Consider the following 24,566-nt stretch of genomic DNA (forward strand, 5'->3'; position numbering starts at 1 on the left):
ATTCTTCCTGCTGAGGTTGCCCAGCCAGGGGTCTCAAATCCCACAAGGATCCCGACCACCACGACCGCTGTACTAGGAAGAGTGGGAGGAACTGGATACACCCCAGTGCCCTGGTGCCATTCTTTAATTGACGGAAATCCCAGCTGCAATTTGCCCCAGATGCCATCGCTAATCACCTTATGTCGTGCCCACACCTGTACACAATCCGTCTTCCACAAAATGTGAAGCAGGATAACTGAACAGCAAACACTGCCGTGTGGAGTAGCCAGTGGTGCATCAGCTGAATTAGGAGAGGATGCCAGGGAGGGATCAGAGGGACAAAGAAAGGGGGTGGAGGTGCGGGCAGAGAACACCAAGCTGCGGAGATACCACGTGCCACATGGGAAGTGTGACCTGGAAAAGTGACAATGTTCTCTACTATTGAGCATATTTACATTCCCTTAACCAACAGGTCCACTCCCAGGCACTTACTCAACAGAACTGCACACAAGGGTACTTCCAACAGTTCGTGGAGGGGTGGGCACTGGGTGCAGCGGTTAAGGCTTAGCTACCTCCATCTCATATCAGAATGCCTGCATTCAAGTCTGGCTGCATTCTACATCGCTTCTGCTAATGCGCACCCTGGAAGGCAACAGGTGACAGCTTAAGTAGCTGGGTCCCTGCTACCCACGTGGGAGCCCTGGATTGTATACCTGGATTCTGGATTTGGCCTGGCCCAACCCTGGCTCTTGTAAGCTTCTTGGGATTGGACAAGCAAATGGAAGCCATCTCTCATCCATCTCTCTCTCTCTCTCTATGTCTCTCTTCCTTTTAAATAAATTTAAAAAGCAAGGCTTTTAATTAGGAACAAAAAAAGAAAGAAGAAAAGGAGCCATGAGAAAAAAAAAAAGGCTAAAGCTTAATTCATGGGGCCAGTGTTGTGATACAGTGAGTGAAGCTGTTGTGTGGGATCACTTATCAGAGTGCCATTTGGAGTCCTGGCTACACTTCTTCCAATCAACATTTTCGGTAATGTGCTTCCTGGCATCCTGGGAGGCAGCAAGCGATGGTTCAAGTAGTTGGGTTCCTGCCACCACTCACATGAGAGACCAGGTTGGAGTTCCTGGTCCCTGGCTCCTGGCTTTGTCCTGGCCCAGCCCTGACTGTTGTTGATATTTGGGGAATAAACCAGTGGATTGGAGACCTGTCCATGTCTGTCTCTCTCTCTCTCATTCTACTTTTCAAATAAATTAACTTGTTAAAAAACAATCTAATTCAAAATCCTGTTTTGATCATCTATACAGAACTGGCTACTGGCTGTTTAAGGCCCTCGTGATCCAGGTTCTATAAGGATGGGAAGGTGACTGCACTGAGTAGCAGAATGGAAAGCAGGACGGGAAACCGGGAAGTAGGAATGATGAGGCTGATGGCCGGTAAGTGGGGCTGCAAAGACTCCTACTTCTGCGATGAAGAGACAGACTCAGAAGTTCACTGGTCTCTCTTCGCCCTGCTCACTCAGGTGGGAAGGACGCACTGGGTCTTGAACTGAACTTTTGTTCTTGGCCACCGTAGCAGCCTGTGCCCTTCCTGGGAGGCCCCAGAGAAATCTGGGCAACAAGGAGAGAACTGTGTTCATGTTCGGGAAGGCACACACACTCCTTTCTTCAACACGCCTTTCCGTCCGCTCACATTTAATCAGCATCATTACTGAGAGTGCACCAAGGCCAGAAACACGAGGACGTTTCTTTCCCTTCCCTCAGTTTCCTTTATTGTTCAGAAAACCATTTGGATAAGTCTTTTTTTTTTTTTTTTCACTCATATTCTGATTGACCTTCAGATTCCTTCTCTCCCCTCTCTTTTGGGGATGGCGTTCCTATAGTGATGAGTGTTCTCACCTCTCACAAGCGGAAGGCGTGATCCAGGGCATACCTGGCCCCAGACTGGAATGGCCCCTGAGACACGGCCCTGATTAGCCACGCACCTGGAAACAACCCCAAAGAACAAAGCACTTATCTATCCTCCTTTTCTCTTCTCTCTCTGCGGAGAACAAGTGACCAAGCCCATCCACCACACCCAAAGTACCGCATCCTCTCGTCCCAGGGTCACCTCTTCTCTTCCTGCAGAGAGTAAGTCCTTAAGCCCAAAGCACCTCTTCCTGGGACCCAGCTTACACACAAGGAACTGGGGTCCCACTCGCATTGCTTCCTGGGCTCCACTCTTCAGCATCCTCAGAACGCCTGCTCTCCTGACCACTTCTGATCACATGTAGGTTTCTAACCTTACATGAAGGCTAGGCCTGGCACTCTCCAGATGACACACCTATGGACAACCAGAACTCCATTAAAATGACCTACTTCACACAACAGGTAAATGAGCATATGAGTAGCTTCCCCTTGGCCCCTAGGGTCCCCTCTCATTCTTGGGCACCCTGCAAGAGGGATGGCCTGCGTGAAGCATGTCAGGGGCTCTGGCTCCACTTGGGTTTGCCAACGAAGGGAAAGAGAGGGGGGCAAGGCTCAGCTTTGTCATTAGAAAAGTGAGGCTTAGGGCAGGCATTGTGGTGCAGCAGGTTAAACTGCCACTTGGGATGCCTGCATCCTCTATTAGATGGCCTTTCCAAGTTTCAGCTGTGCTGCATCTGATCCAACTCCCTGCTAACATGCAGGGAAGCAGGGGAGGATGGCTCCAGTGTCTGGGCCCCTGCCACCCACGTGGAGCAGCAGAATGAAGCTCCTGGCTCCAGGCTTTGGCCTGGCTTAGCCCAGGCTGTTGTGGCCACTGGAGGAGTGAACCAGTGAATGGAAGAACAATCGCTCTCTTTTCCTCTGTCTCTCTCTCTCCCTCTATCTTTGTAACTGATTTTCAAATTAAAAAAAAAGTTTTTTTTTAAAAAAAAACAACAGAAACAAACCCAAAATGGACTTCTAGGCTCTTGGCTTCGGGCTGGCCCCATTCTGGCTGTTGCAGCCATTTAAGGAGTGAATCGGTGGATGGAACATCTTTCTGTTTGTCTCTCTCTTTTTTTGTTACTCTTTTAAATAAATAGATGAAATAAATATTTTTTTAAAAAGAAGGAACAATGGGAGCTCTTAGAGCCCCTAATGTCAGCTATCAGCTTTATCACTTACACTTCTTGTACCCTGTTATACCATCCAGTCTACTGACTCTACTTCTTCACTCCAGCTGCTTTCCTGCCAGTCACATCAAGACAGCTGTATCCTTCAACCAAAGTTCTTGGGGCAGGTGGTTAGCCTAGTGGTTGAGAAAGAGAGATCTCTTTATCTGTCTCTGTCACACACACACACACACACACACACACACATATCTTGAATGACACCTCTAAAGAAAAGAAATTTTTTTAAAACCACAGTGGTTTTTTTTTGTTTTATTTTGCTTTTTTAAAGATTTATTTACTTATGTGAAAATCAGTTACAGAAACAAGATCATCCATCCTCTGGTTCACTCCCCAAATGGCTACAACGGCCGGGGCTGGGCCAGACCAAAGCAAGAAGCCAGGAGCTTCATCCAGGTCCCCTGTGTGGGTACAGGAGCCCAAGCACTTGGGCCACCTTTTGCTGCTTTTCCCAGGACATTAGCAGGGAGTTGGACTGGAAGTGGAGCTAGATTAGAAGTGGAGTAGCTCAAATGGGATGCTGATGTCACAGGTAGCAACTCAACTCACTACGCCACAACACTGGCCCTGGAAAAATTCTTTATATATATTTGTTTCTTCTATCTGTTCTATGTTTCTGTCCTCATTTATAATTTCTTATAATAAGATGTATATATATTTTTTCTATTTTTATATGCATACTTTTTATACATAATCTTTATATATTAATGTATGTTTAATGTGTTTGTGATTCTTCATTATGAATAGTCAATGTAGGAGATATATTGAGTAAATAGATATATTTAATACAAAAAATAAAGAATACAGGAGCTAGCATAAAAGGCCTCGCTTCCCCCTCACTGGCCAAGTCTGGAACAACCTGAGTAGTAAATTAAGTAAAAATAATAAAGGATTGTAGCCCATTGACTAAAATGGCAATTCAAGCCCCTGAGGATACAAATAAATAAACAATACATGGGGAGATAGGGTGGTTCTACCTCAATGTTGACAGGCAACTACTAAACATAGAAGAAGGAGGAGTTTTAAAAGACAATCATAATTTGACAACCTTTACAGTAACAACTGGGTCAACTAAGAACCATCAATAGATGAAAAACCAGCAACTAAACATTTGACTTAAATAAGATATTTACATAATCTCAAAGTGTCTTCCCACAAAATGCTAATTACTCAGTAAGTCAAAATACTTCTTAACTAATTACTTCACAGTGGAGAAACTCAGTAGATGCTATTTTAACCAAGTGATACCAAGATAAACTCCTCACTATGAGTTCGACTTAACACTGTACAGCTCCGCAGTCTTACTCCTGTGGTATCTTTGCCCAGAAGGCCTCACTCGAATCTAGTCCTGGGGAGTCATCAGATCTGCGTTCTTCCAAAGTGATATGATCCTAAAAGACAGGGAGACGGGGAAGTGGTTCCAAATTGGAGGAGAATAAAGAGATATGTCGGGTATCCTAGAGCTATGAGGGACATGATTGGTACAACAGTCATCCAGGAATAGGGTCGCTGCACCTGCTGGCTGTATCATGGCTGTTAGCAGAGTCTTTGTCGTTTGGAAACATACTCTGAAATGTTAAGAGACGCTTTGCCAAGAGTAGGAAAAAATACATGAGAGAGGTGGAGGGAGGGGAGAATAGAAGGCAAATATACAAAATGTTTGTGGAATATATGTAAAACATACAGGAGAGCGATTTATACTATTGTTGTAAGTATAGTAAGTTTGCAATAGTGAGGGGCAGGAATTTGGCCCTGCAGTTAAAACACTGCTTGGGTTGCCTGCATCCCGTATTTGCGTTCCTTGGTTCAAGGCCTGGCTCTGCTTCCTGCTAATGTGCAGCCTGGGAAGCAGAGGGGTCAGTGCTTGGATCCCACATGAGAAACACAGAGTAAGTTCCTGGCTCCTGGCTTGGGCTCAGTCCAGGCCTGGCAGTTGTCGGCTCTTGGGGACTGAACCAGCTAATGGAAGATATCTCTTGTCTGCCTGTCTCCCTTTCTCTCTGTCTCTCTGCCTTTCAAATAAAGAGAAAATAAAAGAAAAAAATAAGAGATGGAAAACTTACTAAGATCTTTAAACACTTTAAAAAATATCATTTATCAGCTGGCACTGTGGCATAGAAGATTAAGCCTCTGCCTGCTGTGCCAGCATCCCACAGGGGTGCTGGTTCATGTCCCAGCTGCTCCTGCTCCGACCCAGCTCTCTACTGATGGCACTGAGTAGCAGAGGCCCAAGCACTTGGTTTGTCTTCTGCTGCTTTCCCGGAATCTTCAGCAGAGAACTGGATCAGAAGTGGAGCAGCTAGGACTCAAACCAGCACTCAAATGGGATGCCGACTTCACGGCGGCAGTTTAACCTGCTGTGCCACAACGTCCACCCTCCCCGCCTTTTCATACCAAAATAAACTTATTTCTTAATTCCATTTTTCTGCGATTTTTCCTTTAATTTGAGAGGCAGGGAAATAGAGATAGACAGAGAACTCCCATCTGCTGGTTCCTTCCCCAAATGCCTGCAAGGAGCCAAAACTGGGAGCTCAGGACTCAATCCAGGTCTCCCCTATGGGTAACCGGGGGCAGCTGCTCCAACCATCGCTGGCCGCTCCCCAGGGTGCACATAGGCAGGAAGGTGGGATCGTGAAGCTGAGCAGGGACTCACACCCAGGGACTCGGAAGTGAGACGTGGACCACACTGTGCCCTTCCACGAACTTTTTAAAGAACCCTCATAGTGAGAACAATTATTTTTCATGGCACCTATAAAAACAAACAGAGACAAAGCTGCATGCAACCAGAGATGCCCGGGCGAGGGTGCTGCCACCGCCCCAGGCTCTGCCTGCTGCGTGTGCTGTCATTCTGCAATCCATCAGCCTGCAGAGATGTGGGCTGGACCTCTCAGCCACTGTAGCCGGAAACAGCGTGGGAGCTGGCCGAGAACACTCGGCGCCCACACACCCTGGGAAAAGATGGTGCGCTTTCTGTCTGTCTCAGGATTAGGCTGTGCCGGGCCCTGTGAACTTCACAATAACTCCTAGGGTCTGTCGTCAGGCACTGTGTCCTGTCACTATGGACGGATTGCAGCAGCGATCCCGTTCCTAATCCCGCCTTTTCTTCCATTCCATTTCCCCTCCGGTCCTCACCTTCCCTTTTATTGCTTCAGAAGCAAGGGGAGACTCACGGCCTGTCCCTTCTCCCAGCTTTTTCCTGATTCGGAGTCTCACAGAGCAGGGCTGCCTCCCGTGAACCAGCGAGAGCAGCTAAAAACAGCTTCACGGGCTCCGTGTCTGAGTGGAAAATTCTGCAAGGGCGACTGATTTACCCTCCATGAAAACAGTTAGGATTTTCCGCCAAAGCTCGAAGGAGGTTAGAGTTGCAATGATTGTAGCAATCTGAACTTGACTTCCTTCCTAATAAGGAGAAAACTAGAAAAGACAAACATTTATGAATCCCTGAGGTATGAACCCACGGTTGTAAAACCCAGCAGCTAAGAGCTGCTGCCCTAAACTTGTCAGCTCAGTTACAAGAGAATGAGCATTTAAGTCTGCAGCAGCCCAGAAGGGGGCTGGAACTGGGTTGTAATTGCATTTGGACACCTCCCTTGTAAGTCTCTAGGTGGTCAGAGGTAGGGATAATCCTCCGCCTGCGGCACTGGCATCTCACATGGGCGCCGGGTTCTAGTCCTGGTTGCCCCTCTTCCAGTCCAGCTCTCTGCTGTGGCCCAGGAGGGCAGTGGAGGATGGCCCAAGTGCTTGGGTCCTGCACCCCATGGGAGACCAGGAGAAGCACCTGGCTCCTGGCTTCGGATGGGCGCAGCTCCGGCCTCAGCAGCCATTTAGGGGGTAAACCAATGGAAGGAGGACCTTTCTCTCTGTCTCTCTGTCTCTTACTGTCTATAACGCTACCTGTCAAATTAAAAAAAAAGAAAAAGAAAAAGAAAAAGAGCTGCAGCCCAAACCCCTCACTCACTGCTAGAGCTGAAAGAAAATGACTCAAGCTGGGGCTGGGATGCAGTTGTATCAAGAAGGGAGCTACAGCCATTTGATTCTTAACATGAGGGGGAATCCTGGCTTGCACAAAACCACAGAAAAGGAGTCTTGCCACAGTTATTCTGTCATAGGATGAAGTGGGTTGCTTTATTTATTTTTTAAATGTGTCTTAGAGCTGTGGTATAGTAGGTTAAGCCTCTGCCTGCAGCGTCAGCAGCCCATATGGGCGCTGGTTCCAGTCCCGGCTGCTCTTCTTCCGATTCAGCTCTCTGCTGTGGCCTGGGAAAGCAGTGGAAGATGGCCTAAGTGCTTGGTCCCCTGCATCCATGTGGGAGACCTGGAAGAAGCTCCTGACTCTTGGCTTCAGATCAGCTCAGCTCTGGCCATTGCGGCCATTTGGGTAGTAAGCCAGTGGATGGAAGACGTCTCTCACTTTCCCTGTCTGTAACTATGCCTCTCAAGTAAATAAATAAATCTTAACAACAACAACAAAAAAAGTGTCTTAGAGAATTGCTTGGTCAGAAGATCCAGGAAGTAGAAACATGTTTACATTTCACTCATTTTACCTATACAGTGTGTCCTTAATTCAGTGGTGGACAGTTGGCTTTTGCAACCTTTGAAATCAGCATGTTACTGCTTGGCACAGAAAAACAAGCTTCCCATACCTCAGTTTCCTTATCTATACAGTAAGGAGGGCAACCATAACAAGATTCCAAGAAAGGACATCCAAAAGGCGCTTGGTTCTTTTCTAAGATGACCTATCAAAGGCCTACAAGCGCATGAAAAGATGTTCAACACCATTGCCATGAGGAACGTGAACCTTGAAGCTCTAAGAAGACCCCACTTCACACCCACTGTTTAGAATAGCTAACAGAAAAATGACCATCACAGGTGTTGGCAAGGATGTGCAGGAACTGGAACCCTCATACCCTGTTGGTGACCATGCAAAATGCTGTAGCCCTTTGGGAATAAGTTTGGAGATCCCCAAAATGTGGAACATAGAGTTATACCACACGGACCGATAATTTCACTCTTAGTGTGTTCCCAAGAGAAGTGAGAACATGAGTCCCCGCAGGATGTGTTCAGAATGTTCCTAACAGCATTATTCACAACAGCCAAAGTGTGGAAACAACGCAAATGCCCGTTGAGAGACGAATGGAAAACCCATGTGATCAGTTCATACGATAGAACGGTCTTCATCCATGTAAAGGTGTGAGGTTCTGATTCATGCTACGACATGGATGGACGTCAAAGAGTCCAGAATAAGTGAGCGGCCAGCATTGCAGTGCAGTGGATTAAGCCGGCATTCCATATCAGCGTGACAATTTGAATACTAGCTGTTCTGCTTCTGATCCAACTTCCTGCTAAAGTGCCTGGGAAGGCAATAGATGATGGACCCCTGCCGCTCATGTGGGAGACCTGGATGGAGTTCCTGGTTCCTGGCTTTGGCTGTTACAGGCATTTTGGGGAGTGAACCAGAGAAGTAGATGGATATCTTCTCTGTGTTACCTTGTCTCTCTGACACTCTTTCAAGCAAACAAATTTAAAAATAATCAGAGATGGGGCCGGCGCTGTGGCGCAGTGGGTTAAAGTCCTGGCCTGAGGCACCGGCATCCCATACGGGCGCTGGTTCTGGCCTTGTCTGCTCCTCTTCTGATCTAACCCTCTGCTATGGCCTGGAAAAGCAGTAGAAGATGGCCCAAGTCCTTGGGCCCCTGCACCCACATGGAAGACCCAGAGGAAGCTCCTGGTTCCTGGCTTCGGATCAGTGTAGCTCAGCCATTGCAGCCAACTGGGGAGTGGACCAGCAGTTGGAAGACCTCTCTCTCTGTCTCTACCTCTCTCTATAACTCTCTCTTTCAAATAAATAAAATAAATTTAAAAAAAAATAATCAGAGTAAGTGAAAGGGGCCAGACACTATCAAACACATACTAGGTGACTCAATTTATAGGGAATGCCCAGGAAAGGCAAATCCATAGAGACAGCAAAGTAGGGTTGGGTTGTGGAACTAGGAAGTGGTTGTAAATGGATATGAGGTTTCTCTCTGAGGTGATTGAAAAAAATGTCCCAGATTAGTTTGGAGTCATGGTTGTACAACTCTAAGGATACTAAAAATCATTGAATTGCACATTTAAATATATGCTTTATGGTATTTGAATTTTATGATATGTAAACCATACCTCCATAAACTTGCTGGTATGTAAATTATACCTCAATAAAGCTGTTAACTTTGAGGGGAAAAGCAACTGGCCAATGTCTGCAGTCATAAAGGCTTGTCTGTGATGATGATGGTTCCCCAGCCTTCTAGAAAGGCTACAATGATGCCATCATACCGTCACTCTGTTGTAAGTTCTCTCCGTGAGGTGGACAGTGGAGAACTTTCGGGTGACAGCCACACCATGTTTATTTTATGTTAGCAACATAAATAAATTTTTAAAATAAATTTTTAAATTTTAAATTAAATGATAATGTAAAATATTACATTTTTAAATAAAGTTTTAATAAAATGAATTTTTATAAATAAATAAAAAGCGAATTAAACTCAACCCAACACCAGGCGGAAGCTCCAAAGACAAGCTCCTCCCCCTCCAAGTCCCAGCCTGCCATGAGTACCAACAGATGCCCTCACCACAAACCCCAGCAGGAAGACGAGGCCATCAATCAAGTGAAGACAAGGAACACCCGGGGCACAGTGGCAGCAAGGTTAGCTCTGCCTGGGGTTGGGTGGGGGTCAGAGGTGCCACGAGAGGAGAGCTTGGCTGTGCTTCCTAAGATAACTGGGGTTTTTCCAGGCAAATAAGGGCCTGGGGGAGAAACTGGCATGAAAGCAAAGAGGTGTGTCTACAGAGAGCCAAATAAACAGCTCGAAATGACATTTTCTGCAAACGTTAATTCGAGTCTGTCAGGGTCAGAAGAACTCTGACCAGTTCCCCTAATGCTGGATTCCACTTTCCGAGACCTGAACTAAATACAGTGTCAGTCCTCCGAAGCACACAGAAGGTACTTTGCGGTGACCTCAGCCAACCCCACAGGTCACGCTCCCCAGAAGTTTTGCAATGGGCTTCGCACAAGTGGCAAAGGAGGCCTGTCCTTCAGAAAAGTGGGCAGGAGAGGGGTGGCGGCTGCTGCTCTGGGGACTGCTTGAAAGCTGAACCAGCAAGGAAAACTGTCAAGAAGAACTTTCCCCAAAGCTGGGGGGCGGGTTTCCCCCTTGGGGGGAAACATCTTGTGAGATAAGCAGAAGAGCACAGCTGCCCTCTGGTATCTGAGGGTGTTGGTTTCAGGGTCCCCTGGGGCACCTAAATCTGCAGGTGCTCAAGTCCCTCACATAGCATCGTGCAGCCCTTGCATAGACCCCCCCCCCCCCCCCCCGCTCCTGTACACTTCACACCATCTGTGGATTACTTATCACAACTGACACAATGCCAGTGCTGGGTAACTGCTTTTATATTGCATTGTTTAGGGAATCATGACAAGGAAAAGCTGTACATATTCAGTACAGAAACAAATTTAAAAATAATGCTTATTTATTTTTATCTAACGGAAAGGCAGAGTGACAGAGAAAGAGAGAGAAAAAGAGAGATCTTCCACCTGCTGGTTCACTCCCCAAATGACTACGATACTTGTGGCTGGGACAGACTAAAGCCAGGAGCCTGAAACCCCAACCAGGTCTCCCACATGGGTGGCAGAGGCCCAAGCACTTGGGCCATCTTCTGCTGCTTTCCCAGGTGCATTAGCAGGGAGCTAGGTCAGAAGCAGAGCAGCTGGGGCTCAAACCAGCACTCAATGGGATGTTTAACCCACTGTTCCACAATACCTGCCCCAGGCCTTTTGGTTTGTAAATCCCACCAAGTGTGAGTTCCTTTATGGGTAGAGCAAACAGGTTTTTAGTTTTTTGTGTGACCAGCTCAACATGCATTCTAATTAATGACCACTGATGCTAATTCAGATTTTTTTCTTGTCTTCAATTTACTTTTAGCCTCTTTACTATAGGTCACCACAGGAAGAAATGCTATTTAATAAAATGTTTCTGTTTTCTAAATTTTTATTTATCTATTTGAAAGGCAGAGAGAGAGAGAGAGAGAGAGAGAGAAAGTGAGCGAGTGCATGAGCACTTATCCACTGGTTCACTCCCCAAATACTTGCAACAGATAGAGATAGGTTAGGCCTAAGCAGGAGTTGGAAACATAAGCCAGGTCTCCCATGTGGATGGCAGGAACCTAACTAACTGGGCCCTCCCAATGTGTGCATTGAAGTTCCTGGTTCAGGGACGAACAGGGAGCAGAACCAGGACTCAAATCCAGGCACTCAGATAGGGGATGCAGCATCTTAACCATGGCCAAATGGCTGTCTCAGAAATGCTATCATTCGATTTTACAAAAGGAATTGTTGCTTAGAGGAACAATAGAAAACTAAAACAAGTTCATGTCTTTGGTTATGTTTGAGATCCCAGAAGATGGTGTAATTAACACAGCGAAAGTATTCATACACATCCTCACTTGCTTGCAATCCATTTTTTAAAAAAATTCTGAGCTTTTAAAATATGTTATTTATCTATTTGAGAGGTAGAGTTACAGACAGAAAGAGGGAGAACAGAGACACAGCTCTTCCATCTGCTGGTTCACTCCTCAAAAGGCTGCACAGCAGGAGCTGGAAGTGTCTTCCGGGTCTCCCACATGGGTGCAGAGGCCCAAGCACTTGGGCCATCCCCTGCTGCTTTCCCAGGTGCGTTATCAGGGAACTGGATCAGAAGAGGAGCAGCCAGGACACAAACTAGCGCCCTTATGGGATACTGGCGCCAGAGGTGGAGGCTTAGCCTCTTACACCACAGTGCGGGCCCCAGTTGCAACCCATTTTTGATGGTGGTGTTTGTGGTAACACAAAATGCATATAAATAAATTAAGCTACCTATTGGGGCAATTTTTTAAAAAGATTTATTTATTTGAAAGGCAGAGGTAGAAAGAGAGTGAGACAGATCTTCCATCTGCTGGTTCACTCCCTAAATGATCCCAACAGCCAGGGCTGAGACAGACCAAAGCCAGGAGCCAGGAACTTCATCCTGGGTCTCCCACGTGGGTGACAGGGGTCCAAGCACTTGGGCCATCTTCTGTTGCTTTCCCAGGTACATTAGCAGGGAGCAGGATTGGAACTGGAGGAGCCAGGACTTGAAAACATGGGATGCTGGCAGTGCAGGTGGAGCTTAAGGTGATGTGCCACAACACCAGCCCCAGGGCAATTTTTGACTCAAGGAATGACCATGATTTTAAAAACTCAGTAGAATGTCAGAGTCTCCAGTAGCCCTTGGTTCTACTGAGTCACTTTATAACTTCCAGCAACTAACTTAAAACATAGAAGATGAGGCCGGCACTGTGGTGTAGTGGATAAAGCCGCCACCTGCAGTGCCAGCATCCCATATGGGCACTGGTTCATGTCCTTGCTGTTCTACTTCTGATCCAGCTCTCTGCTATGGCCTGGGAAAGCAGTGGAAGATGGCCCAAGTCCCTGGGCCCTGCACCTACATGGGAGACCTGGAAGAAGTGCCTGGCTCCTGGCTTTGGATCAGCCCAGCTCCAGCTGTTGTGGCCATTTGGGGAGTGAACCAGCGGATGGAAGATTCCCCCATCAACTCTGCCTTTTAAATAAATAAATCTTAAAAAAAGAAAAACAATAAAAAACATAGACAACATGGAATGTGTAGTGGAGAAGGGAACTAGGAAGGAATAGTCAAATTAGCTGGAAGGAGAGAAACAAGGAAGTGATAAGAGAGTATGAACCATGGAGCAGCCAAGAGAAGGAGCCAAAGGTACCCGAAGATCAGGTCACTTGGAGGCCAACCTCCCCCCCCCCCCCCAGCTTTTTCTAGAGTGGTAAAAACTAGTGCCACTCATGACTTGATAATGTCTATAAAAGTAAAAGTCTTCCCCAGATGGCTTATTTCCTTGAAAAGAACTCACAGATGTCCCAACTCATGGGTCTCCTTTACTAGCAGGAAAAAGCAATATTTCTAGCAGATATGCAAATGGAAAATTTTCAGGCCATACTGTCAGTAAGCTTTGTCCTGCAAATTCTCCTCCTCTGTATGGCTGTGCGTGCACCCAGTGATCTCAGAAGCTCTCTGATCGTAATGCATTCGAGGCACACAAATTCCCTGTGGATGCAGTAAGGGCCCGGCCACAGCACTGGGTCTCAAGCGTGAATAAACAGGAACCCCTCGATTCTGATCTGTCTTCCAGTGACTTCTGTCAGGATCTTGGCTCCTGGTAACTCAGTACTGACTTTTCTTTCATTTTTTTTTAATGATCATCTTCTAACTTATAAGCAAACTATTTTTTTTTTTAAATTAGTTAGTCTGGGGCCAGAGTTGTGGCATAGCTGGTTAAGTTGCTGCCTAGTGACACTAGTATCCCATATGGGTGCCGGTTCTGTGACCCAGCTACTCCACTTCTGATCCAGCTCTCTGTTAATATGCCTGGGAAAGCAGCAGAAGATGGTTCAAGTACTTGGGCCCCTACACCACAAAAGAATCTCCAGGTACCTGGCTTGGGTCAAGCAAAAGCCAGAAGTCAGAAACTCAATCTGGGTCTCCTATGTAGGAAGCAGGGATCCAGGTACTTGAGCCATCACCTGCAGCCTCCCAGGTTGCACATTAGCAGGAAGCTGGAATGCAGAGTGGAGCCAGCATTTGAACCTAGGCACCCCTGGGAAGTGGGTGTCCTGAGGAGGAACTTAATGGCGTACCAACATTGACTTTTTACATATATGGTGACTAGTATGGTTTGAATTTCCTCTCTGAGACTTCTGTTGAAATTTAATTGTCATCATGAAGGTATTAAGAGGTGCAGTTGGGGTGGGCACTTGGTTTAGTGGAGTAGTTTGGCTTGAGTCCCAGCACCGCTGATGCCAGCTTCCTGCTAACACAGACCCAGAGAAGGCATGGCAATGGCTCAGGTCACTGGGTTCCTGCTGCCCACATGGGAGACCAGGACTGGGGTCCTGGCTCCCACCTCTCTTGTAGGCATTTGGGAAGTGAACCAGTGGATAGAAGTGTTCTCTCTGTTTGTGCCGAGAGAGAGAGAGAGAGAGAGAGAGAGAGAGAGAGGATCTTTAAGGAGTTGGTAGGGAAGGAGGTGCATGAACGGCAACTCAGGCCTATACATGGTTCCTTTCCCTAACTGGAAACCATCTACAGCCGAATCAGACAAGAAACTAAAAGGCTGCCCTCTTGTGGTGGACTGGAGGGGGAGGGGCAGATGGGAAGGACTGAGCAGGAGGGGAGTGAAGGGAGGAGGAAGGTGGGATGGGAAGTCCCAAGTCGACGGCAGCGGGCAGTGGAGATTTGTGGGCAGCATCTTCAAAGCCCTCTGTGAGCTCTGCCTCCCTGACACTCTCCCTTCATGGGCACTGCCACCTGATTAGGCCATGAGAAACTGGACCTTCTGAGGGGTCTCGAGAGGAACGGCCCCCTCCTAAGCGACAGGTGATGAACAGGTGACCATGTTTTCCTTTGTTAAAACTTCATGACCCTGTCACATTGGCCACAGCTGACCGGATGAGAGGGGGCCTAGAGGAAGGGCAGCTGTCCGCCCTGCAGTGGCGTGAGCGAGAGAGGAGAATGGGATGCTCGTTGTAAAGTGGCTGCATGGCCCGAAGCGAGACTCTCCGGGTGTAGCCTGCGTGGGCCACAGGGCGGGGTGGCTGACCACAGGGCAGCAGGGAACCAGGGAAGATGCAGAAAGGAGAAGCCACGGGAGGGTGGGCACCCTGAGCGACAGGGAGGTGTGCGGCACAGGCCGGAATTCCAGACGAGGGGACAGAAGTAGGCAAAGCAAAATAAGCAGAGACGAGAACCCTGTGCTAGGGCGGCAGGGCTCTGTCTGACCATAGTCCCCAGAGAAGCGACAACACATTCATTTCATCTGCTTTTTGTTACTTTTATTTTTATTTATCTTTAAAAGATTCATTTGTTTATTTGAAAGACAGAGTTTTATATATATAGAGAAAAAAAGAGACAGATCTTCCATCTGCTGGTTCATTCCCCAAATGGAGCCTAGAACTCCATCTCGGTCTCCTGTGTGGATGGCAGGGGCCCGAGCACTTGGGCTACCTTCTGCTTTCTCAGGTGTACCTGCAGGGAGCTGGATCAGAGGTAGAGTAGCCAGGACTCAAACCAGCGCTCATATGGGATACAGGCATCACAGGCAGTAGTTTAATCCACTGCACCACAATGCCAGTTCCTTTTTTTTTTTTTAATTACTTTTAATGTGGTCCCAGAAAACTTAAAATCATATGTGTGGTTCATATTATATTTCTCTCCAGCACTGTTGTTCCAGTTCTCTGTTGAGGACATTTCAACTGAGAGTTTTTTTTTTTTTTTTCTGATGCTATTACTTCATTAAGAATCTTAATACCATAGGTGGGTGTTGCGTTGCAACAGGTTAAGCTGCTTCTTTGGGTCTCCCTGCATCTATGCTAGAGTGCCTTTGTTCAAGCCACGGCCACTCTGTTTCCCACTCGTCTCTCTGCTAATGTGCCTGGGAAGGCAGCAGAGGATGACCCAAGTACTTGAGTTCCCGCCACTCCTGTGGGAAACCTGGAAGGAGTTCAAGGTTTCTGACTTGGGCCTGGCCCAGCCACTGCTATTGCAGGCGTTTGGGGAGTGAACCAGTGGATGAAAGATCTTTTTCTGTATTTCCTTCTCTTTGTGTTAACCTGCCTTTCAAATGAATCAATCTGCTTTTCCTTTTCTTTCTTTCTTTCTTTTTTTTTTTTTTAAAGCATTCTAAGTCTATGAAGCTTTGCATACCAACATCAAAAACAAACAGGTGCAGTGATACCTCTGGCTGTCCTGGAACCACCTGGAAGCTGTACAGAAATGCCAGGGGCCAGGTCCAGCCCAGGGAGGGAGACTCTCTGGGAAATGGGCCTGGACTTACATGTTTTTAAAAGTTCCTGGTGGTCGAGGCAGGCGCCCAGGGTTGAGCTATCATCAGCCTGATCCCTGTCCTGATTCTATGTGCTCTGCCCTTTGTACTATGGCTCTTAACTTTTATTTTGAGTTGAACTAGCAGAACTGAGTTGGTTCACTATATACAACTTGAGATCGTTCAAATCGTTTGGAACTTGGACCGAAGGAAAGGCGGAGTTAATTTAGTCATCACTGAGACTTAGCTGAAAACCAACTTATCAAGAACATCAGACTCGGGAAATTTACTCACTGTCAGGCTGACGTCAGCACATCACGTAACCACACTGAAGTTTCCTCATCAATGAAGTGACACACTGATCTAGAAATCTCTAAGGTGCCTTAAATTTCTGACTGAATTCCAGGAAAGATGTTGCAAATAAAAAATGCTAAACGTGTATCCTGCCCCCATGTTGAAAGGATGGGAATTCAGTTATGGGAACTTCAACAGGAGCAATAATATCATTAAAGTGTTCAAATTGTCATTCAGATTTTATTTACAATATTTATTCCTGATTTGAAATGCCATTGCACTTGGAGGAGAAGGAAGCTTATCTTTCATTTGGACAGCTAGTGTTTTGCCCTGTGTCAAAGCCACAGCACACAACTGGGGCGGCTCTATGGAACCAGAGTGCAGCTTGTCTAAAACCAAGTTAGACAGTCAAGTCTCCACATCTGCCCTGCAAATCACGTGCCTCAGTTTTCTCATCTGTACAGTGGAGATGAGTTTATAATCATTCTGAGTATTGCTGCTTATAAAGATTTTTTTGATTAAAATTGGAAACTGCACAGAAGTTTAAGTGTTGAAAATTTCCACTCCTTTCTACGTAGTTTACTGTTTTTCTAAATTTTAAATATGAAATTAAAAAAAATTTAAAGCAATTTAATAAGTCAGGCAGTGCTTAGTTGGTCACAGAAACAAAAGTGGAGGTGCATACATACCGGGAATTCTGTTGAGCGTCACCCAGAAATGTTCGTCAGGACTGTAGGTGTCCTTGGACCAGGAGAGTAAGTCCCTGGCGAGTTGGTCTTGGAGGACAAAGTTGGCAAATTTCCTCGTGAGAGCCACATAGGCAGTGCCAAAGTAAATGGTCATGTTGTGAGGTGGGGGAGCTTTTAGTTTGGCTGTCTTATGCACGTAGGAATTTTTGCTGTCTAACAACTCCCGGTGGACATATTTAGTCCGTCCAATGGCATGGGCGGGGGGCAGCACCCCGGGGGTGATGTTCTTCCCTTTGAACCCCTTCAGGTACTGGACGATCTCCCTGTTGCTTTTCAGGGGGAAGTCCTGCCCACAGGTGTTGATGAGGTACTTCCAGGGCACCTTGGAGGCCACGAGATCTTTCATGCAGTTCAGGTCAGCCTGCAGCCTGGAGATGCCGCCGTAGACTACTGGCTCCATCCTGGAAGCCAGGAAGGCGTTGGGGAAGCAGCTCAGTAGCTGCTGCACAGCGTCCTTAAATGCACCTGTTGCCTTCTCGTCCACGTGCACACAGTAGACATTTTGGGGCATGTAAATCGCCCTGAAGAGCCTCTCAAAAGTCCTGAAGTCCTTATGGATGGTCAAGGTGAAGGCTAGAGGGAAGTCAGCCTCTTCTTCGGACAGCGGCTCTGTTATATAATGGCTCTGAACCATGTACTCACGACAGGTGGATTCCTCCAGGGTCGTTTTCAGCGTATTTTCTGTTGTGTATAAAACCTTCCCCGAAACAATCTGCTGACAGGCGACGGCTAAGAGCGAAGCGTTGGACAGAGCTGCCCTCAGAAAACGTTTATTCTCCCACAACTCGCTGTGGTAAACAAACACGAAAACGAGGGCAGAAACGAGAGACATGCTGAAGAGACAGTGCTTCCAAGAGCCCATCATTCAAAACCAGGAAATGAGTCAGGCGTGTCCTGTGCTAGGATCCCAGCGGCGACTGATCTAACTCACAGTTGCTGGTGGCTCCAAAATTATCCTCTTGCTCCATGCGCCTGTGTCCCGCTGTTCTGTGTCCTTCCAGGTGCCGGGTTCCTGTCCTTTATCTCTCCTCCCTCCCCCTTCAGTGACCGCTGAGCTGCGTTTTCACTTTTCTTTGACACATTTCCGAAGTAGCTCTTTTGTATCGGCTTTTTCCCTGGTCAGTCTGCAACCTGTTACTACACACAAACAAACCGTCCCTGGGAGGTCCCGATTCCAAGGGCTCCACCTGTCCCCACAGGGAAATCACCAGCGGGTGGGGTTACCCACCGGCAAGTCATGGCTCTAGACTTCAACCCCAGCCTCGTCTCCTGGCCAAAGGCTGCTCACTGTGTCAGCTCCCCCCGGCTTCCTGTTAATCATTGCGTTCAACTGACCGGGTTTGTTTGCTTAAACAGCACTGCCAAGTTAAAAGCTTTCAGTTTGGAGCATGTGAACGCTGCCGGGAGACATTCTGTTAATAAAAATGTCGCGCTTAAAAATAAATCGCCTAACCCTCCCCCCAACCCCCTCCACCTGGGCTGGGTTTGCTCTACAGCTCGGCACACGACTGCCTGTGCAGGCAAATTCTTCCCAAAGCTTGAATTTTCTCTGCTGCTCGGAAAAGTCCTTGAAAGGCATGTTAATTAGCCAGAGTGCCTCAGCATGCAGTACTCCGATGATAAAAGGCTCACTTATGTTAATTTTTAGACACTTATTTATTTTATTTATTTGAAAGGCAGAGTGACAGAGAGATCAACATTCACTGGTTCACTCCCCAGATGCTCCCAACAGCTGGGTTTGGGCTAGGATGAAGTCTGGAGCTAGGAACACAATGCAAGTCTCCTTTGTGGGTGGCAGGGACCCACGGGCTTGAGGCATCACCTCCTGCTCCCAAGGCTATACGTCAGCAGGAAGATGGCAGGGGACGAAGGGCCAGGACTTGAACTTAGGCATTCTATTTTGGGATTCATGCATTCCGGGCAGTGTCCTAACCTTTTTACCAGACACCTGCTCTGGTTAACTTCTTTAAAAATATATATTATATATATACACACACACACACACACACACACACCCAAGGGAATGAACAGACTGCTGTCACCCAGAAATTGTATAAGGGCTAAATTTAGAGAATGAATGTCGAGTTTATTTCATCCAGCCCAAGTAGGATACAGGCAGACCATCCTGACACTTTGAGGCGGGAGAGAGAAGCTACGTCAGTTTTGGGAGTTTCTGAATTGGAGAGAAGCTGTTCGATTCAGATTTATAAATGCTTTAAAAAGAATTTCCTTATATATAGAAAAGTGAAAACAATTTACTACCATTAGTCAAGTGTGAGAATAAAATAACGTAAAGAGTCACCCTCCTGTCTAGTAACAAACAGGGTGGAGAAGTGGTATTGTGACTCCAGAGTCAACGAAAGCTCCCCGCTCACATACCCACCCCCGCCCCGCCAACACTCACACTTTCAGAAAATGACACAAGTAGGATCTCTCCCTTGAAGTCTTCTCACTCCTCCCTTATTCATGTCTTGCTCTGTGAAGGCATGCCAACTGAATTTCCCATCTACAATGGCACCGTTGAGTTCTGTGTTATTTAGCAGTTAGCTGCTCATGGACGAGACAGAGCGACCCTGTTGGCTCTGGGCTCACACTTTCCTCATCTGTCCTAGCTCCTAGCCTTGTCTCTACACAGCAGACAATCAGATATTTATTGATTGAATCTCAAGTTTTCATTTTCCTGATCGCATTAGTGAATGATTCCAGGCAGTAAAGATCTGTCAAAGGCATTTGTGTGTATGTATGAATAGGGCACATAACACACCTATTTGTCCAAGAATCCTCTTGATAAAATAATGGAATATTACAGATAGTTTGTAGGAATAGTGTTTTCACATCATGGACTTTCATCTACCTTTTGCCCACAGACATATACACTTTAATTTTATTAAGAACACAAGGGAGATGCAAGTTTACATCCTGCTTTTTGCAGCTAATAGCACATTATCCACGGTCTTCACCATCATGCTGTAGAGCCGAAGCCTGGAGCTCTTACTGTTTTTCTCTCCCCAGCCTCGCTGAATGCTAAAGCATTAATGAGGTGGCTGCAGGAGCACAGGGAACGAGGACAAGAGAGGATTCCAGGAACGTTCTCCAGAACTCAGTCAGTTTTAGGAGTCAGAGTCTACAGTGTGAGTCAGGTTCACACAGTCTTTTCTATTTAAAGGTCTTCAAAAGGTTCATGGAAAATGCCAACTATGAGAAAACCACACATGAGTTTCAAAGTATTGCAGCAAAGTAAATTTGACTTTTATTATGAAGATGTGCCTTAAAGTTTTATTTAGTAATTTGAAAGGCAGAGTGATAGAGAGATAGAGACAGAGAGATCTTCCACTTGCTGGTTCACTTCCCAAATGGCCACAATGACTGGACCTGGGCCAGGCCAAAGCCAGGAGCCTGCAGCTCCACCTGGGCTTCCCAGGTAAATGGCAGGGGCCCTTGCCCTCGGGCCGTCTTCCACTGCTTTCTCAGGCACTTTAGTAAGAAGCTGGGTCAGAAGTGGAGCAGTCAGGACTTGAACTGGTGCTCTGATATGGGATGCCTGCATCCAGTGGTAGCTTAACCTGCTACACAAAATTGTTGGCCCCTCACCATTTTTGAAAGAATGAATATAAATCTATTTTCTTGTTCTCTTGGTTGCTGTTGGGAAAGACTGTTCTCCTGGCCCTTTAGCCTTCCCAATGCTCTCTTTAATCTATTACTAATCATTCTTCTCAACTCTGGGCCCAGGCTTTATGCTCTTGCAATTGGGTGAAGTAGCAGGGCATGATGCTAATGAGTGATGCAAAAGAACAGAGACTGGGGACGGGTGCTGTGACATAGCGAGCTTAAGCCTCCACCTGTGGCACCAGCATCCCACATGGGTGCTGGTTCTAGTCCCTGTTGCTCCACTTTTGATCCAGCTCTCTGCTATGGCCTGGGAAAGCAGTGGAAGATGACCCAAGTCCTTGGGCCCCTGCACCTGTGTGGGAGACCCGGAAGAAGCTCCTGGCCCCTGGCTTCAGACCTGCCCAACTCCGGCCATTGAGGCCATTTGGGGAGTGAACCCGCAAATGGAAGACCTTTCTCTCTGTCTCTCCCTCTCTCTGATTGTAACTCTACCTCTCAAATAAATAAAAAAATCTAAAAAAAAAAAAAAAAAAAAAGAACCGAGATTGTTCAACTCATGTTGAACATTAGATCAAAATTAATTATGTAAATTCTAAATTGGAAGCACTGTTCAGGTAAGAGAAAGCGTTCTAAAGACATTGTGAACCAGGATAGACTTGTGATTTGGTCACTTAAGAAATGCTTTTCTCCATAATACACACTCTTCTAAATTTCCAGTCCAGGAAAGAAACTTGATTTCTATTGCACTAAGAAAAGTGCACTTAGATTGACAAGTGTCTGTAGAAAGAGCAGGAAAAGCAAAGGGCCTGATTTCATTGTCCTTACCTTACTTATTCATGGACCGTGTGATGCCCAAGTGCCTTCCACACATTCATTTCAACGTGACATCACCTCTATGCCCAAGCCAGAAAACAGAAGCCACTGGAAATTTTCTTACTGTTTACCAAAGCCTGGTGAGGTCTCAGAGAAAGAACAGCTTGGATTACATGGATTTCTAATCTGAAACGTGTTGACGTTTTGTGCTTTCTCACTTCTCCAGTTGTTTTCCTCTACTTTCTTGGTGCATTTATTCATTTACTCTCATTCAGTGTTTTACCATCACCCATGTTTCTTTGCAACTACAGGAAATGGCCTGAAGCAACGGGGTTTAAAATAGCCAGAAGTGTGGGTTGAAAAGAGCCCTGGATTACGTTTCGCAAAGTCTCGGGGTGAACCGAGGCCATTTCTTGACAGGCATGGAGCCCTTTAACAAGTCACTTGATCCCACATCTCACAGCTTCCCATAGAATATGAGAAAACCAACCCTCACAGATCCTGCAGGCAGCAGGGGATTTTGTGAAAAATAAAAGGAAAATTATGATGAAAGCGACATTGAAAGAGTCTTTCAAAACAGAGTCACGAGGCCGTGAAGAAAGAGGGCTAGTGCGTGATTCTAGCTGCTGCCTGGGATGTGAACTTTTGTCATCTCCACTGGTTGACCACAGGCATCTGGACCGACCGAGACAGTCACACTGCTTAGAAATTTGAGAGCCATTTGGCCTCTCGTCTCAGGGACATTTCAATCCTGTTCCTGCACTTTGTTCTTTATCTTCTGTCCGTCACATAGCTCCTGTTCCCTTTCAGCATCTAAGTTCCTGTGTTTCCTGCCTTGCTTGGAACATTGATTCAGAGTTATCCGAAGCCGTGTCTCCCAAATTGCAATTCTGAAGACCTCCAAATAAAGTCATTGTTTTCACGCTTGTCATTTCTGAGTTTGCCCATCAAGGACAAACTTGATGCAGTGAGGAGAGGACCTCCAACTCCTAGCCGCAGGCTCCTCTGTGTCTTGGTTGCTCAGCTGTAAAGTCAGGACTTTCTGAAGGTGATTACCCAAGGCTTCTAGCTCAGGTCTGGTCAGTGATGTCAGAGCTAATTTCAGACCTGGAAGGGGAAGCCAGGGTGAAGGAAAGGGTGCGGGGTAGGGGTGGAGGAATGGGGCAGGTTGCGATGGTTTTAACTTAAAATAGCTGAGAAGAGAGTAACAGGGAAGTGCGAGAGAAAGCTGGTCTCTTCAAGCTCAGCCCTCTAAACACTTCCTTGGCGGGATTCAAGGCTTTGGCTGGAAGCTGAACAGTGAAGGCCACCTCAGTGGTGGTTAGAGTCTGCTCCCAAGGTACTTTTCAGTTGTATTTGCATATGGAAAGGCACCTGGCTACCCCAGGCTTTAAATGTCAAGTGCTGTGGGAGAAGTCTGAGGCCAAGAACCTCCCACATTTAACAGCCTGATTTATCTCTGACTTGGGTGTATTTTATTGGCTAGGTATTATGGGGAGAAGGTAGAACAATGACAGCTTGGTTGTTGTCAGCTTTCTGGACTTCTGCTCTTCTTCCGTGCTATTCCTCAGCAAGTCCCTGATGGGATGTTGAGGTTGTAGGCACGAAAGATCACTGCTGCAGGCAGAGTTCTACCAAAAGGAGGTCTTGAGCTGCTGATCACCAAGGATAACCTTCTGAAAGAAGGTAGCCTGCCGTTGTGAGCAGCAGAAGCAATACTCGGCCACCCACTCTTGGGTGTGTCTTCCCACAGTGCCAGGCTCTGCGGATCATTCCCAGCTGATCAGCGACTGGAGTCACAGGCCTTGATGTGGGATAAGTAGGCTGGTAGTTAATTTAGGTCTGTTGAGATGGAAGTCCCAAGCCCCCATATGTAATTCTATGCTCCTACTTGTCAATCTGTACACCCCCTTTCCCAGGACATAACTGTTTCATCAGGGACCTAAGGGGGGGACACAATGAAAATATGGATATTGGGTTCTACAATATTTGTGGAAGGTCCCGTATAATTCTACAGAATTTGTGGAGGTCCCATATAATTCCCAGGTGGCTTCATGCATGTAGAGGCACCACCAAAGCCAACAACTGGTGAGGGCTCTCTCCCCATCTCTCTCCCTCTGCCACATCTCCTCCCCTTGGGCAATTCTCTGGCCCATTGCCCTCTCATGACAACTATTTCTTGATGTGGGGCAAGCCACACTCATGTATGCATGAATGTTTACTTTCTCACTTTTTGATTAAGATTTGTTAGCATTTTTGTACCTTGGACGTGTCTGCACTTAGAATGCTTGTCTTTTTATAAGACAAGTGCCTGGATTGAAATTAATAACTCTAACCTACATCATCCTGAGGGATCAAAGGTGTCTGGAGGTGACTGCCTCCTGGTAGTTGTGCGGGCAAATTTATGCAAGGCGAATGGCAAATTCTGAATCTAATTTTAATCCAAATAGACTAAATTTATTGGCTGGCGCCGCAGCTCACTAGGCTAATCCTCCACCTAGCGGCGCGGCACACCAGGTTCTAGTCCCAGTCGGGGCGCCAGATTCTGTCCTGGTTGCCCCTCTTCCAGGCCAGCTCTCTGCTGTGGCCCGGGAAGGCAGTGGAGGATGGCCCAAGTGCTTGGGCCCTGCACCCCATGGGAGACCAGGAGAAGCACCTGGCTCCTGCCTTCGGATAGGCGCGGTGTGCCGGCCACAGCGCGCCAGCCGTGGCAGCCATTGGAGGGTGAACCAACAGCAAAAGGAAGACCTTTCTCTCTGTCAAAAAAAAAAAAAAAAAAAAAAGTAAAAAAAAAAAAAGCAAATAGACTAAGTTTATCCTACATATCTGAGCAATCAGGCAACATGCTTAATTCATAGCTCTCTGCTACGGCCTGGGAAAGCAGTGGAAGATGGCCTGAGTCCTTGGGCCCCTGCACCTGTGTGGGAGAACAGGAAGAAGCTCCTGGCTTCTGGCTTTGGATTGGCGAAGCTCCGGTCATTGCGGCCATCTTGGGAGTGAACCAGTGGATAGAAGACCTCTCTCTCTCCCTCTCTGTAACTCTACCTTTCAAATATATATATATATATATATATATATATATATATATA

At 46.8% G+C, this 24,566-nt stretch overlaps 1 protein-coding gene across 1 annotated transcript in view; it reads right to left on the reverse strand.

Annotated features, from left to right (window-relative positions):
- The window catches only part of GCNT2 (glucosaminyl (N-acetyl) transferase 2 (I blood group)), a 95,073-nt gene extending 76,592 nt beyond the window's left edge, over nucleotides 1–18,481 (reverse strand). The window contains exon 1 of the mRNA XM_008262375.4: nucleotides 16,996–18,481. Coding sequence (XP_008260597.1) covers nucleotides 16,996–17,920 — 925 coding nt within the window. The 5' untranslated portion in view covers nucleotides 17,921–18,481. The remainder of the gene's footprint in view (nucleotides 1–16,995) is intronic.
- Between the last annotated feature and the right edge of the window lie 6,085 nt (nucleotides 18,482–24,566).

Source organism: Oryctolagus cuniculus, chromosome 5, assembly GCF_964237555.1.
Source record: "Oryctolagus cuniculus chromosome 5, mOryCun1.1, whole genome shotgun sequence".
Taxonomy (NCBI): Eukaryota; Metazoa; Chordata; class Mammalia; order Lagomorpha; family Leporidae; genus Oryctolagus; species Oryctolagus cuniculus.